At 40.5% G+C, this 12,646-nt stretch overlaps 1 protein-coding gene across 2 annotated transcripts; it reads left to right on the top strand.

Moving 5' to 3' along the window:
• The first annotated feature begins 2,578 nt into the window (after nt 1–2,578).
• Krt222 (keratin 222) lies at nt 2,579–11,769 on the top strand. 2 transcript variants are annotated; one of them, XM_051176194.1, is made up of 6 exons: nt 2,579–2,785; nt 6,473–6,601; nt 8,223–8,443; nt 10,229–10,305; nt 10,490–10,625; nt 11,478–11,769. In XM_051176194.1, exons 1-6 carry the CDS (start codon nt 2,690–2,692, stop codon nt 11,704–11,706), a joined length of 888 nt encoding a protein of 295 aa, XP_051032151.1. In that variant the 5' UTR covers nt 2,579–2,689; the 3' UTR covers nt 11,707–11,769. The 2 variants fall into 2 exon arrangements, with proteins under 2 accessions (XP_051032151.1, XP_051032160.1); XM_051176203.1 differs by having other exon boundaries at nt 2,724–2,866.
• The last annotated feature ends 877 nt before the right edge of the window (nt 11,770–12,646 follow it).

Raw genomic sequence — 12,646 nt, 5'->3', positions numbered from 1 at the left:
AGTGCTAGAAGTGGCACCTAGGACCTTGCACAGACTAAATAAACAATCTGTCCACTGATGAACTATATCCCCAACCTACTGAACACTATCTACTGGTGAGAGTGTATGTGTGTTTGTAGATCCATAAGCGTGTGCAAGTGTATATAAGCCAGAGGTAGGTGTTGGGCGTCTTCTTCAATCCCTCACCATCTTATTTTTGAGGTGGAGTCTGTCACTGAACCTGGAGCTCCTGAATCTAGTCAGGATGGCTGGACAATGAGTTCCAGGGACCTGCCTGTTTTGCCTTCACGATGCTGAAGTTACAGACACATGTCACTACACCCGGTTTTTGTTGTTGTTGTTTGGTTGGTTGGTTGGTTTTTTTTTTTTTTTTTTTTTTTTTTTATGTAGGAACAGGGCATCCGAACACAGGTCCCTACCCTTAGGTAGCATACACATTACCAGATGAGCCATCCCCTCAGGCCCCTAAATGTGGCTTGCCCAAACTGAAATGGGATATATCAAACACCTTGGATTTCAAAGACAATATCGAAAGAAGGCTAATGTTCTATATTACCACATTTTCAATATATTGGACTAAATAAATATACTGTTAAAATTAACTTCACTTGTTTCTTTTGTATCTTTTGAGACGATCACTCAAACATTTGAAACTACACGTGTAGCTTGCAGTTCACATTGTGTTTCTCTAAGAGGACACTGGCTTAGGTGCATAGGAAATACTGAGAGGTCTGCGTAAAGGGAAGACAGGATTGACCTCTGCAGCTAGCTCAGGTCTCTAGGTTCCAGGCAGGACCTACCTGAAACAATCCTGAATATAAGTCAAGAGACATGTACACACACATAAATAATAACATACTTTATTAGAAGTAAATTAACTCAGAAATTAAAAGAGCAAGAGTCCTCAAGATGGGTCAGCTGCCCATTAAGCCTGACAACCTGAGTTCAATTCCTAGAACCAGATTATGGAAGAAGACAGATTATTCCACAAAGTTATCCTCTGACCTTCACATCTGTGCCCATGGCAAGCCACATACATACACAGCCTCACACACATACACACGCTCACATACACACTCGCACATACACACACAAACACAGCTCAGTCACATGCATACATACTCACACACATACACACTCACATAATCACACATTTTTTTTTTAAACAAGAGGGTTCTAGAACCAAGATCTGATTCATCCACTCTGTAAATAACAGGCCCATCCCCAAAAATATTCTAGTCTCATCTAACATGGTTGTTGTCTTGAGCAGGGATCCAGGTGAGTTCAGAATGAAAAAGCAGACATGGCATGCAACATGCAGTCAAAGTCCTGATCTCAGTGATGTTGCCACTTCAATGGGCCACCTTGGGTAGGACTTAACTCCTCTGGCCATAGCCCTTCCATCTTTGCAGGTCACCAAATGCCAGGAACTGGAGACAGGGTGAAACAGTGTTGCTGGAAGAGCTGAAGGCTTGTCTCTAAGGGAGGTGTTGTTCTTTGCATGTTTACTAGCAACAGAAACATCTCCCTCAGTGGATGGCCCACTACAGGGACCAGAGGGCTCCCTTTCACAACACCAGCAGTATTAACTCACAGCTCCCACAAGAACTGCTCTAGCGCCTGCCTCCAGGCTCGCTTCATCTGTAATATGAGTGACTTCAGGAGTTCATTTTATCCATCAACTCAGCTCTTGGGCTGGCAGTCCTCCACCGTTTGAGAAATACAACTAATGATGATTATCGACTTCGTCTGAGGCCAGCTTTTCCTAACAGTGTTAGGACACTTGAAATGGATAACACATGCCAATGCTCTGCCATAGTGTTTGGGTTTTCTTAATTAATATTTTTAAGTTAGCATACAAACTTATAGGCCCCATTGCAGCATTTTCGTCCATATGTGCCATTGTCCTTTGTACTCATCCCCTCCACCATGGTCCTTCACCATCTCCCTTCTATTTGCTTCCTCTCCTGGAACAGTCTCCAGTCTGTTTCTTGTCATCTCTGTTCCTTTATCCTCTGTTTTCCTCCCCTTCCCCTCTGCTTTAGCGTTTTGTAGAGAGAGGGGGAAAAAGTTCAAATGGAAAACTATAAAGAAAAATTTAAACTATCCTATTTGGAGCCCAGATTAATGTCCACACAATAGCTACACACAATGAAATTTTGTGTGTTTTGCGGCTTTTTGTGGTGGTTTGATTAGATTTGTGTTGTTTTGTTTTGCTCCCAGCCCCTTCCCAAGGCAGGGTCTGCCTTATGAAGTCCTGACTGACCTTGAATCCTTCTGATTGTGTGCTGAGATAACAAGCAGACCACCATACCTGGCTAACAATAGTTTACTTAATGTCATGACCCATTACCTACCACAAAATAATTGAACTCCCTATCCCCCACAGGCAAAGCATTCACATGTGATTGCAGTGACCTGTGGGTGTCATTTTCTTCCCTTCCCTGGAGATTCTGAGGTTTCTGCTGTACCAATAACAGTGGGCACAAACTGTTTCTCACATTTGCATACTTGATTAGCAACCCAGGAGTTCCCCCCTCCCTCCCCGCTTCTGGTGGGGAAATGGATCTCTGCATCTTTAAGGCTCCGCGGGGCTGTCTGCTGTGGCGACGCAGGCAGGGCAGGCTCTGCCGCAGCGACTCATCCCATCGCTAAGGTCCAGTTAGCCAAGGTGGAGGATGGGAAAAGGATGGAGCTGTCCCAGCTCCTCAATGAGATCAGGGCAAACTATGAACAGCTTCTCACCAGAAATCAGATAGAGACGGTGCTGTCAACTCGGATGCAGGTAATGATTTCATTCAGCCAGGCACCTTCAGGATAAGGAGACAGTCCATGTCTACCCGATTCCTGTCCCGGCCTCTCTGAGGTACAGTATTTCCTTTTCCACGCAGCATCTACTGGGGAGGCAATGTAGGTGTTTCTGCACTGAGTCTGGGGTGACAGACAGGGATAAACCCTGTGGCTTGCTGCTGAGTGACCATTCAATAAATATTGATTGATGAATTGGAATTTTATAGAGAGCATAAGGTGACCGTCATTACTAAAACATGGAGTCAACAAGCAATAAAATGGTGCACTCCGACCTCTTTAGATATTTTCAGGAAAGATGCATTCCACACACTCTTCAAAGATGTTATGGAGTTAATTATAGAAGCGATTTAGATAACATCTGTAGAATGAAAGCTTACTAGTCAAGATTGTTTGTCTGCACATTCTGAGGAGGAGAGAAAAGCAAGTAAAATATTTTTAAAGGTCTCTATTATCTTTTCCGTGCATTCAGTGCTATAAATAGAATCATCTGAGTGTGTGAACATGGCTTTCAGAATCAAGGATACAAATTCTGACATTCAAAATCCCCCAGCTGGGTAGTGGCTCTACAAAAACATCCCCTTTTTTTTTTTTTTTTTTTTTTTTTTTTTTTTTTGCATTTAGACTAAGAGAACATTTTACTTTGAACATAAAGCTTGCAAGATATTTAAAATAAATAAGTGAAACAAAGCCAATTCAGACCAAAGCTCAATTCAAATTCCATATAAAGCTGTTAGCAAAAAAAAAAAAAAAAAAAAAATCATAGGACTTCTTGCGTTCCATTAGCAACTTACTGGAATATCATTGTAGATTTTGCATGTGGCTAACATTTTAAGTTTTCAAAGAGTGATCAGTTCCCTAGATTAAATAATGTCACTGGGCCATTGATTTAAATGTTGAAGAAGTTTGTTCACCTTCATATAATAGGGAAAAATATTAAGCGATGACAATTTTTTGAAAAGTATAAACTAAATGAATGCTTTATTTTACAAAGTAGAAATCTAAGTTTAGTTTATAAGTACCAATGCCAAATTGAGTGACTTTGAATATAAAGCAAAACTCTCATAAGTTCTGCTCACAACACTTTATAACATAAAGGTTCTTGAGAGAAATAATCCTAAATAATCCACAAAGTCAGTTTGTTTTATTACCACAACATATTGCAAAGCCCTGGGTTCAAACTCTAGCACCAAACATGTAAAATAAGTCAAATAAAATAAACATATAGTTGCTGTAGCTAGCAATTGCTGCATAAAGGTCACCCCTAAAACTAAAATTTAGCCTATTGTATCCTATCTTGTGATTCTGTGGGATGAGGAGGCTGGGATGCAGGGACTCTGGGGCTACTCCACATGCTGAATAGGATGCAGTCACCTGGGGCCCCTACTGACTGCTATACTCCAAGTGACTGGTAAATGTGTTTGGGACTTTGGCAGCAGAATGCCGAAAGGCTGGCTTGAGACATCTGAGCTTGCTTCCCTCTCCATGTAGTCTCGGGTCCCTCTCCACCTAGCCTCCCTATGTGACCCTCTCTAACCAGGTATCCAGCTTTCTTCTACAATGATGCCCAGGGATCCCCAAAACATAATGTGGAAGCTAGCAGGCTTCTTAAGGCATAGCCTAGACTGGGACAGCTTCACCTTTACCACATCCAACTAATCACAGCAAGACTCAGGACATGAACTTGGGGAGGTGTGGTTCACTGGAGACCATCTTGGGAATCTAGCTACCACACACTTTACCTGCCTGATCCCCACTGGGAATTCAAAAGACCAGTGGTTCCCATCACCTGATATTGTTTCCAAAAGTCTTTCGTTCCCATTTTACAGTTGCTTCTATAGATGTTGGCTGCTTGACTTTGCCAAGTTAACACTAAATGTGTGGTGATCAACTGATGAAAGAAAGGCAAAAAACAAATTCCCTCTAGCATCTTTCTTTTTCCACTTTTTGGGCAGTATGTGTGGGTGTTTACATGTAAGCATGTATGTTTGCATGTGTATGGGTGAACTGTGCAAGATTCACATGCATGTTGGTTTACGCTGGTAGGGAACCAGGGTTGATCTCAAAAAATTGTCCTCCATCGCTCTTCCACTTTGTTATTTCAGGAGAGTCTGTCAGTCAAATACAGAGCTCAATGATATATCCAGACTTGAGATGTCCTAACCCACCTTCCTAGGCAGGCTTCCACACTTACCAGCATTTACGTAGGTTCTGGGGATCTGAACTCCTGCCTGTAGGCTTGCATGACAAGCAATTAGTTACTGAGAAAACTCTCCAGCCCTCTTCTCTAATATTATGCTCTTAACTTTATGTATAGACTTTTACTGACTCTGGATCCCCTTAAATAAAATCTACCATATAATCAAATTTACAAATTTAAAAAGAACATAAAAAGTAGTCAGTCTTTTCTTCTCCTTCTTCTCCTCATCCTCCTTCAAATCAACTCAATACATTGCTCCTAATGAGGTCAAATGTTGATAATGCTGTTAACTGGTGTTTTCTTTTAATTCCATCAGCATGAAAACATTTCAAGCAAAACAGAAAATACTCCAGTTTTCCCATGTGCCTGTCAGACAGGCATTCTATCACTGAGCTACATGTCTTTCCCTAATTGTTTTTATAACAGGAGACCATTTAGAAAATCACCTTTAAGATGTATGGGGGGGGGCGCTTGGAGGATAGTTCAGCTATCCTGTAAAAGTATGAAGACCTAATTTTGATCAGCAGGACCTACATACAAAAGTAAAACATGGTGGTATGCATTTGTGATCCCAGCAATGAGATCTGGAGACAGGCAAATTGATCCCCGGGGCTCACTGACCAGCCATCCTAACCTAATCAGCAAGCCTGGGTTCCAATGAGAAATCATACCTCAAAAAAAAGTTTATTTTAAGAAAAGAGAAACAAAGTGGGTGGCTCCAGAGGAACTACACCAGAGGCTAACTCTAGCATATATGTGCTTTCACAAACATATACCTACATGGCATGTGAACACACACACACACACACACACACACACAATCTTTTTTATTACTACCCCAAATATCCAAACTGAAGATGCCTTCTAAAAAGAACATATTGAAAAAAGTAAAAAGGTTTCCTCAACACAGAACTTCATTTAAGGACCTTGATGACTATGACAACTTAATTTTCCAGTTTTCTAGCGGTGCCTACTCCCAGTCCATGCGTCCAGAATTGACCTCTTTTGGGGTGTACAGCTGTGTATCTGCCTCTATGAAGCAGCCTACAAAAAAAAATGTTGGAAAATAATCACTGAATTTCAACTGATCTTCCTTATTGACACATATAAGGGAATGTGAAAATCCAGAGGTCACAAATTTGTCACAAAAACTTTGTCTTCATTAAAAAAGATGTGTTTCTTTTCTGTATTTCATGCACTGCCGTAGTTGGAAGGGACTTTTGAGATCATTGTATTACAGACAAGATTGGGGCCAAGAGCATAATTGGCTGGCTCAAGTATTTGATTGACTAGCAATGAAGCACCAGTGACAAGAAAGTGTGATTTGATTCCTATATAATTGTGCTATGATTGATTTTAAAGACCTTTTCAAGAGTGCCCTTTGGTTGTTTTGGTTTTGTTGTTGGTCTTTTGGTTTGGTCTTGCTGTTGTTGTTTGCTGTTGTTATTGTTGACTTTCTTACAGCTAGAGGAAGACATAACCAAAAAAATGGACAAGGATGAGGAGGCTCTGAAGGCAGCTCAGGCTGAACTCAAGGAGGCCCGCCGCCAGTGCCACCACCTGCAAGTAGAGATTGAGTCTCTCCATGCTGTGGTAAGGAAGATCCCAAGAAACTGGCTCATTGTACCCCAGAGACTATGTGATTTCGGGAGAGGAAGGGGCATGGGAAGATAGCTTGCTGGCAGAGCATCTGTCTGCCCAGCATGTACGGAAGAGAGAGGAAAAAGAAGACGCTGTCACTCTGCGGTGGAGGATACCGAATGCTGGCCCCATCCTCGCTCTTTCCCATCCAGTGGCTGTAATCAGCTCACTGGAAGCTCAGTTCACACCTAGAAAATTTCAGTTATACTTGCTCATGCTCTGGGGCTCCCTGACTATTGCTATGAGAAAATGGACTATGTGTTGTTATTGGCTTTCGTTTTCTCACAGCTGGCTTCCTGCATTCATGCCATTGAGATTTCTAAAGGGAAAATTGTTAAGCACTTTCTTAATATGCCTTTTTAAAATTACATTTATTTATTTATGTGTGTGCACATGTGAAGTCAGAGGACAGTTTTTTGTTTGTTTGTTTGTTTTGTTTTGTTTTGTGAGCCAGGTCTCTCTTTCCACCATGAGGGACCAGGGGATTGAACCCATGCTGAGCAATACCTTTATCCACTGAGCATCTCATTGGCTCTTAGCATGCCTTCTTTTATAAGCAGTCTGCTTCAACTTCGACATTCATTATATTTTCAATATTTTACAAAATCAAATAATTCAGAATGACAGCATGTTAATCACAATGTAAAGGGCTTTTTTTTTCCCTTGCCAAAGGAATGATTACAACACTATTTTGAAATACAGAAAGCTATCTGTTTATGTATGTTTTTAAAAATATTCAGTATTGGAGATTAAACCCAGGAACTCGTGCATGCTAAACAAGTGCTTTGCTGTGGAGCCGAATCCTTAGCCCTTGCTGGTGGTGGTGGTGGTGTTGAGATGGCATCTCACAAAATTGCCCAGGTTGGCCTTGAACTGGTGTTCCTCTTTCCTCCACTTCCTGAGTAATAAGCTGTGATTACAAGTGAGTGTCATCATGATCAGCCACTAAATATAATTTTCTTTAAAGAAAAAAAAATGTAAGCTAGGCTGAGGAAGAGGGGCTGCCATTAGCTCAAGGTCAGATTGAACTACAGAATAAACTAGGCCTCGATGCACACACCAGTAATTCCAAGTTCAAGGCCAGCCTGGGCTACATCATGAGACTTTGTCTCAAACAGCAGAAAGGGGGCCGGCAAGATGGCTCAGCAAGTAAAGGTGCTTTGCCAAAAAGCCTGATACCCTAAATTTGATCTCCCATTCTTGCATGATAGAACAAGGGAAAAATTCCTGAAAATTGTCTTCTGACTTCCACGTGCATACATTCACATACACAAAATAAATGTGAAAAAGAATCAAACTTCAAAAAGAAAAAGTCCCCTTGCATAAGTGAAACATAACTATTATAACCTTTAAAAAAACAAACAAAAAACAAAAAAACAAAAAAAAAAAAAAAAAAAAAAAAAAGTGGGGCTACAGGTATGACTCAGTGCCTTTCCTGTTCAAGGCCCTGGCTTTGATTGCTAATGCCAAAAAAAAAAAACAAAAAACAAAAAAAAAACAAAAATAGGATTGATAGATAGATAGCAGAAGCCCACTCCATGTCACTGGCTCACTGCTGATGATCTGTCAACAGGAAAGGGGCCTTGAAAACTCCCTGCAGGCCAGTGAGCAGCAATACCAGATGCAGCTGCAAGATCTGGAGTCGGTGATTGACAGACTAGAGAAGGAACTGCAGGAAGTGAGATGTGGCATCGAGAGGCAGCTTCAGGAGCATGAGATGCTTCTCAACACCAAAATGAGGCTGGAGCAGGAAATAGCAACATACCGGCGCCTGCTAGAACAGGAAGAGCTCAGGTACCTAAGCCCACATCATTGCACAGGATGGCATGGGGCCACATGCACAGCGCACTGTTGATGCCATCAGAGAAATCAAATACAAAATAAAGCCCAGCACCACCACCACAGCTGTTCACTGAGCCCCTATAAGAAAGCGGAATTAGCACACCCTCCAGGGAGCGTGGACACTGTGCCCAGCCTGCTCAAACCAGCACATTCATAACCAGAGCTGGCTGTTAACAATCCTTGCTCCCTAAGAGGCTTTTCTTAGCTTTCCACTTCCTTCACTGTTTCTCTTTTAGAACTAGAACTTCTATAAATCACCTCCAAAGAAATTTGGCGACTCACACATTATCACCACAACCTGGCCCTAAGGCCCCACCCCCACCCCACAGAGAACACCAGGGGTTGGGGCTCAGCTAGTGGAGGGCTTTCCCAGCATGCACGAAAACCTCAGTTTGTTCCCCAGCATCACATAATCTAGACATGCATGCCTGTAATCTCAGCATTTGGGAGGTGGAGGATGGAAGATCAGGAGTTCAAGGTCATCCCCAGCCCAATAGCAAGTTGGAGAACAAGAACGTTCTCAAAAAATGAAAAATAATGATAATGATGTGATTTTCTTTCAAGCATGGAAAGCAATACTGTTCTGAGTCACATTTAAAAAGCTTCAGGTATCCTGAGATAAAAGGGTGTTAACAGGCTAATTCTTACTCAATATTATATTTTACAACTATTTAAAAGGCCTTAGACTCTTGAACATGGCATTACCACCAGATCTCTATATTCCCATAACAATAAATCTTTGTTCTTGATTGTTTCAGAATTCTGAGTCTTCTGCAGAACCAGATGGAATAAGTTTAGCCTGTGACAAGCCTTGACATTTCTTAAATCCTTCAAAATCATAAATTGAATTCAAAATATACCACTTACTAGTTCAGCGACCTTGGACAAGTTATCTAACCTCTCTGTGCTTCAGTTCTCTCCTCAGCAAAATGGGAATAATATTACCTACATCACAAGATCACTGTGAGGATCTATGAGTTAACATTTGTGAAGTGCTTAAAGCACTATCTAGCACATTGTGATTTTTCTTAAAATGTGATTTTATATATGGTGTGAAATTAATATATTATGTAATAATGATCATAGGTGTTAATTCCTAATCATTAGAAATATTGACAAATTGGTTTTTAACATTTTTATAATTTTCTAAATTTGTGTTATTATATTTAAGATATAAATACAGGAGAATACAAATGAACAATGTTGTTACATAAAACCAGAAAATATAATGAGCAGTTTTATTAAGTAGTATATATTGTAATCCTCTGACTTTTGAGGTCCTACATATTAACATGTTTCTAGCCTCTCCAACCTAAGATGCTTCATTTTCCGAGTATCTAAACAGGGCCCGCATGCCTTGTGGCTGCCCCGCCCCCCTCAACCTCCTCCCACACCCCAAGTCCCTCAGGCTGGCTCCAAATTTGATACTTACTAGTCTCACACAACTCTTTTGATAATAGGTGCATATCTATACAATGTAGAAAACCAGTCTGTATTATTTTAATCCTTATTCTAAAAACCACCCAAACAAACAAAAAGCTAGCTCCTAGTTTCCCTCCACTCTTCTTTATGCCTGTGAGAGTCGCTGGTGACGACTCCGCTGGGCTCATCACTGTCAATGCTGAATGTTATTCCCATTGTGTGAATGTAACAACTTACCTGTTCTTTTGTCTGTTTTCTTTGTGTTTGTTTTTGTTTTGCTACGCAGTGTTGTTTCCATGACTCTTTCCATTTCAGATATTATGGCTGTATCCAAGGAGAGAAAAAGGAAGAAAAACCTACCAGGAGTAAAGTTGGCTTTCTTCTCCCCTCAGGTGAGTTTCCCACACAGTAAACTAATTTGAAAGTAGGCATGTTATTTATGGAGACTGTACGGGAACTTCTCCAAAGCAGCAAAAGCGGGAATTTCAGTACTTCAATGTTGTTGTGACAATCCCCCCCCCATATTCCATTTTCCTTTTTTTTCCAACATTGTAATTCAATGTAACATTTTCACAGCCATTATAAATGAAATAACTTTCTCAACAAAAGTCTCACAGAAGTATGAGAATGATAATGTGGAGACAATGACCAAACAGGAAGTATTAAATGAAAACGTGGTGAAGGAGAGTGCGGAGGCTCATGGCACCATTCAGTAAGTAAAACAGCTCGGACTATGAAAGCTCTAATACAAAACATGATGAAATTCACTTCAACTCAGCAGCTTAGCAGTCTTTTTTAAATATTTCAAATACTTTCAATATATTGTGATTTTTTTCAGACAGACATGGATAAGAGTATGAAAATAATTCACCCTTTTTTCTAAACTAAAACTAAAATCAGAACCTAAGAATTATGTAGAATCCCAGCACTTGGAAGGAAAAGGCAGGTGGATCTCTGTGTTTTGGAGGCCTGCTTGATCTACATAGTAGGTCCTAGAATAGCTGGACTTATATAGCAAGACCCTGTAGAAAGGAAGGAAGGAAGGTGTAGAAATTCTACAGAATTCCACATTAAAGATTAATTTTTAATCTTATTTTATTTATATTTATTTATTTATTGGTTTTTCAAGACAAGATTTCTCTGTGGCTTTGGAAGTTGTCCTGGAACTAGCTCTTGTAGACCAGGCTGGCCTCAAACTCACAGATCTGTCTGCCTCTGCCTCCAGAGTGCTGGGATTAACAGAGTTCGCCCGTCTAAAGTCATATGTGTCAGTTACAAATTCCCCAACCTCGATGTGGAGAGATGGCTGTGGTAAAGAGCACATGGTGGTTCTCAGTCATTCACTACTCCAGTTCCTGGGAATCTGACATCCTCTTCTGACCCTGGGGGGTACCAGGCATGGGCCACTTGGTATACATACATACATACTGACAAAACACACATAAAATAAACCTAAATTGTTAAAATCCCACAACCTATACATTATACATATTCCTATTAATAAATATGGACTGTACATTGTGTCTATTTATTCTTCCATAAAATGTCTAATTTCTCATTTCAGGACAGAGAAAGTGGATGAAGTTATAAAAGAATGGGAAGGTTCATTCTTTAAAGATAACCCCCGATTGAGGAAAAAGTCTGTTTCTCTTCGATTTGATCTCCATTTAGCAGCCACTGACGAAGGCTGTTTACAGAGCAGGCAAGATAATCTACCAGACATCGAAGTCAGGCTTATCATGCGAAGATCATGTAGTATTCCCTCCATCAAACCCCCACCAGCAACCAACTAACCCAAAGACAGTACTTGGTTTATCAGTGACACCAGGGTGTATCTATATTTTTGTATAATGTTAAGATGCTGTGGGCTGTGGCCTCTACAGAGAACACACATAGTAAAAAGTAAAGTTGTTAGGACTCCAAAGATGAGCTTTTTTTTTTTTTTTTTTTTTTTTGGAGAGGGGGTGCTTAAAAATAAATTAGAAATTCAGTGTGGTTTCTGGTTTATTTATCATACAAATAGTTGTTATCCTGGAAAGCTTTATCCAAAACTTGAAGTATAAGGTGGCTTGGTTAAGTCTGTAGTGTCCCTCAATGGCTGAACATCCTCAGGTTAGTGAAATAGCTTGTCTGGATACTGAAGCGTTACACTGAGTTACCCTCCATGGCTTCAGGACCAGCTGGACCTAAAATGTTTGTTCTACTTCTAAGAAGACAGCCACTAAGAACAAATATTAAAGGAGGGGACTCAATATTCTCTTAGGATCTTTCCTTTTGAGACAATCATTTGAACCCTAGGAATTAAGTGGTTTGTCTGTGAGCAATTGTGAATGAAGTATAGAGCACACCTCAATGCTATTTTGATGATTGGTAAAATTGGGGTGCCCTATATCTTAAAGTCCTTTAGAATCAGTGTCTGATTTGCAAGGGAGCCACTTTGTTGAAAGAACTGTAAAGGTTATATCTACACACACAAACGCACACACACACAGCTATACAAACAAAACTTTTACAGCAAATTGAAAAGGTGGTCACCTAGTTACTAGGACAGTTACCAACCGCTCATCATCTGAACTCTTCCATCTGTAAAATGATCTGTGAGAAACATTGGCTATGGCCTTAGAGAAGGTACTCTGTGAACTAGGAGAAAGAGTTTCAGTCATTGTGTGAACTAACAGGATAGTATTGCTAGCTGAGCTAAGAGTGTCTGCAAGACTTGTCTTTTAAATTGTT

Source organism: Phodopus roborovskii, unplaced genomic scaffold (assembly GCF_943737965.1).
Source record: "Phodopus roborovskii unplaced genomic scaffold, PHOROB, whole genome shotgun sequence".
Taxonomy (NCBI): domain Eukaryota; kingdom Metazoa; phylum Chordata; class Mammalia; order Rodentia; family Cricetidae; genus Phodopus; species Phodopus roborovskii.
The sequence above is the reverse complement of the archived record's forward strand: the minus strand, read 5'-3'. Positions and strand labels throughout refer to the sequence as shown.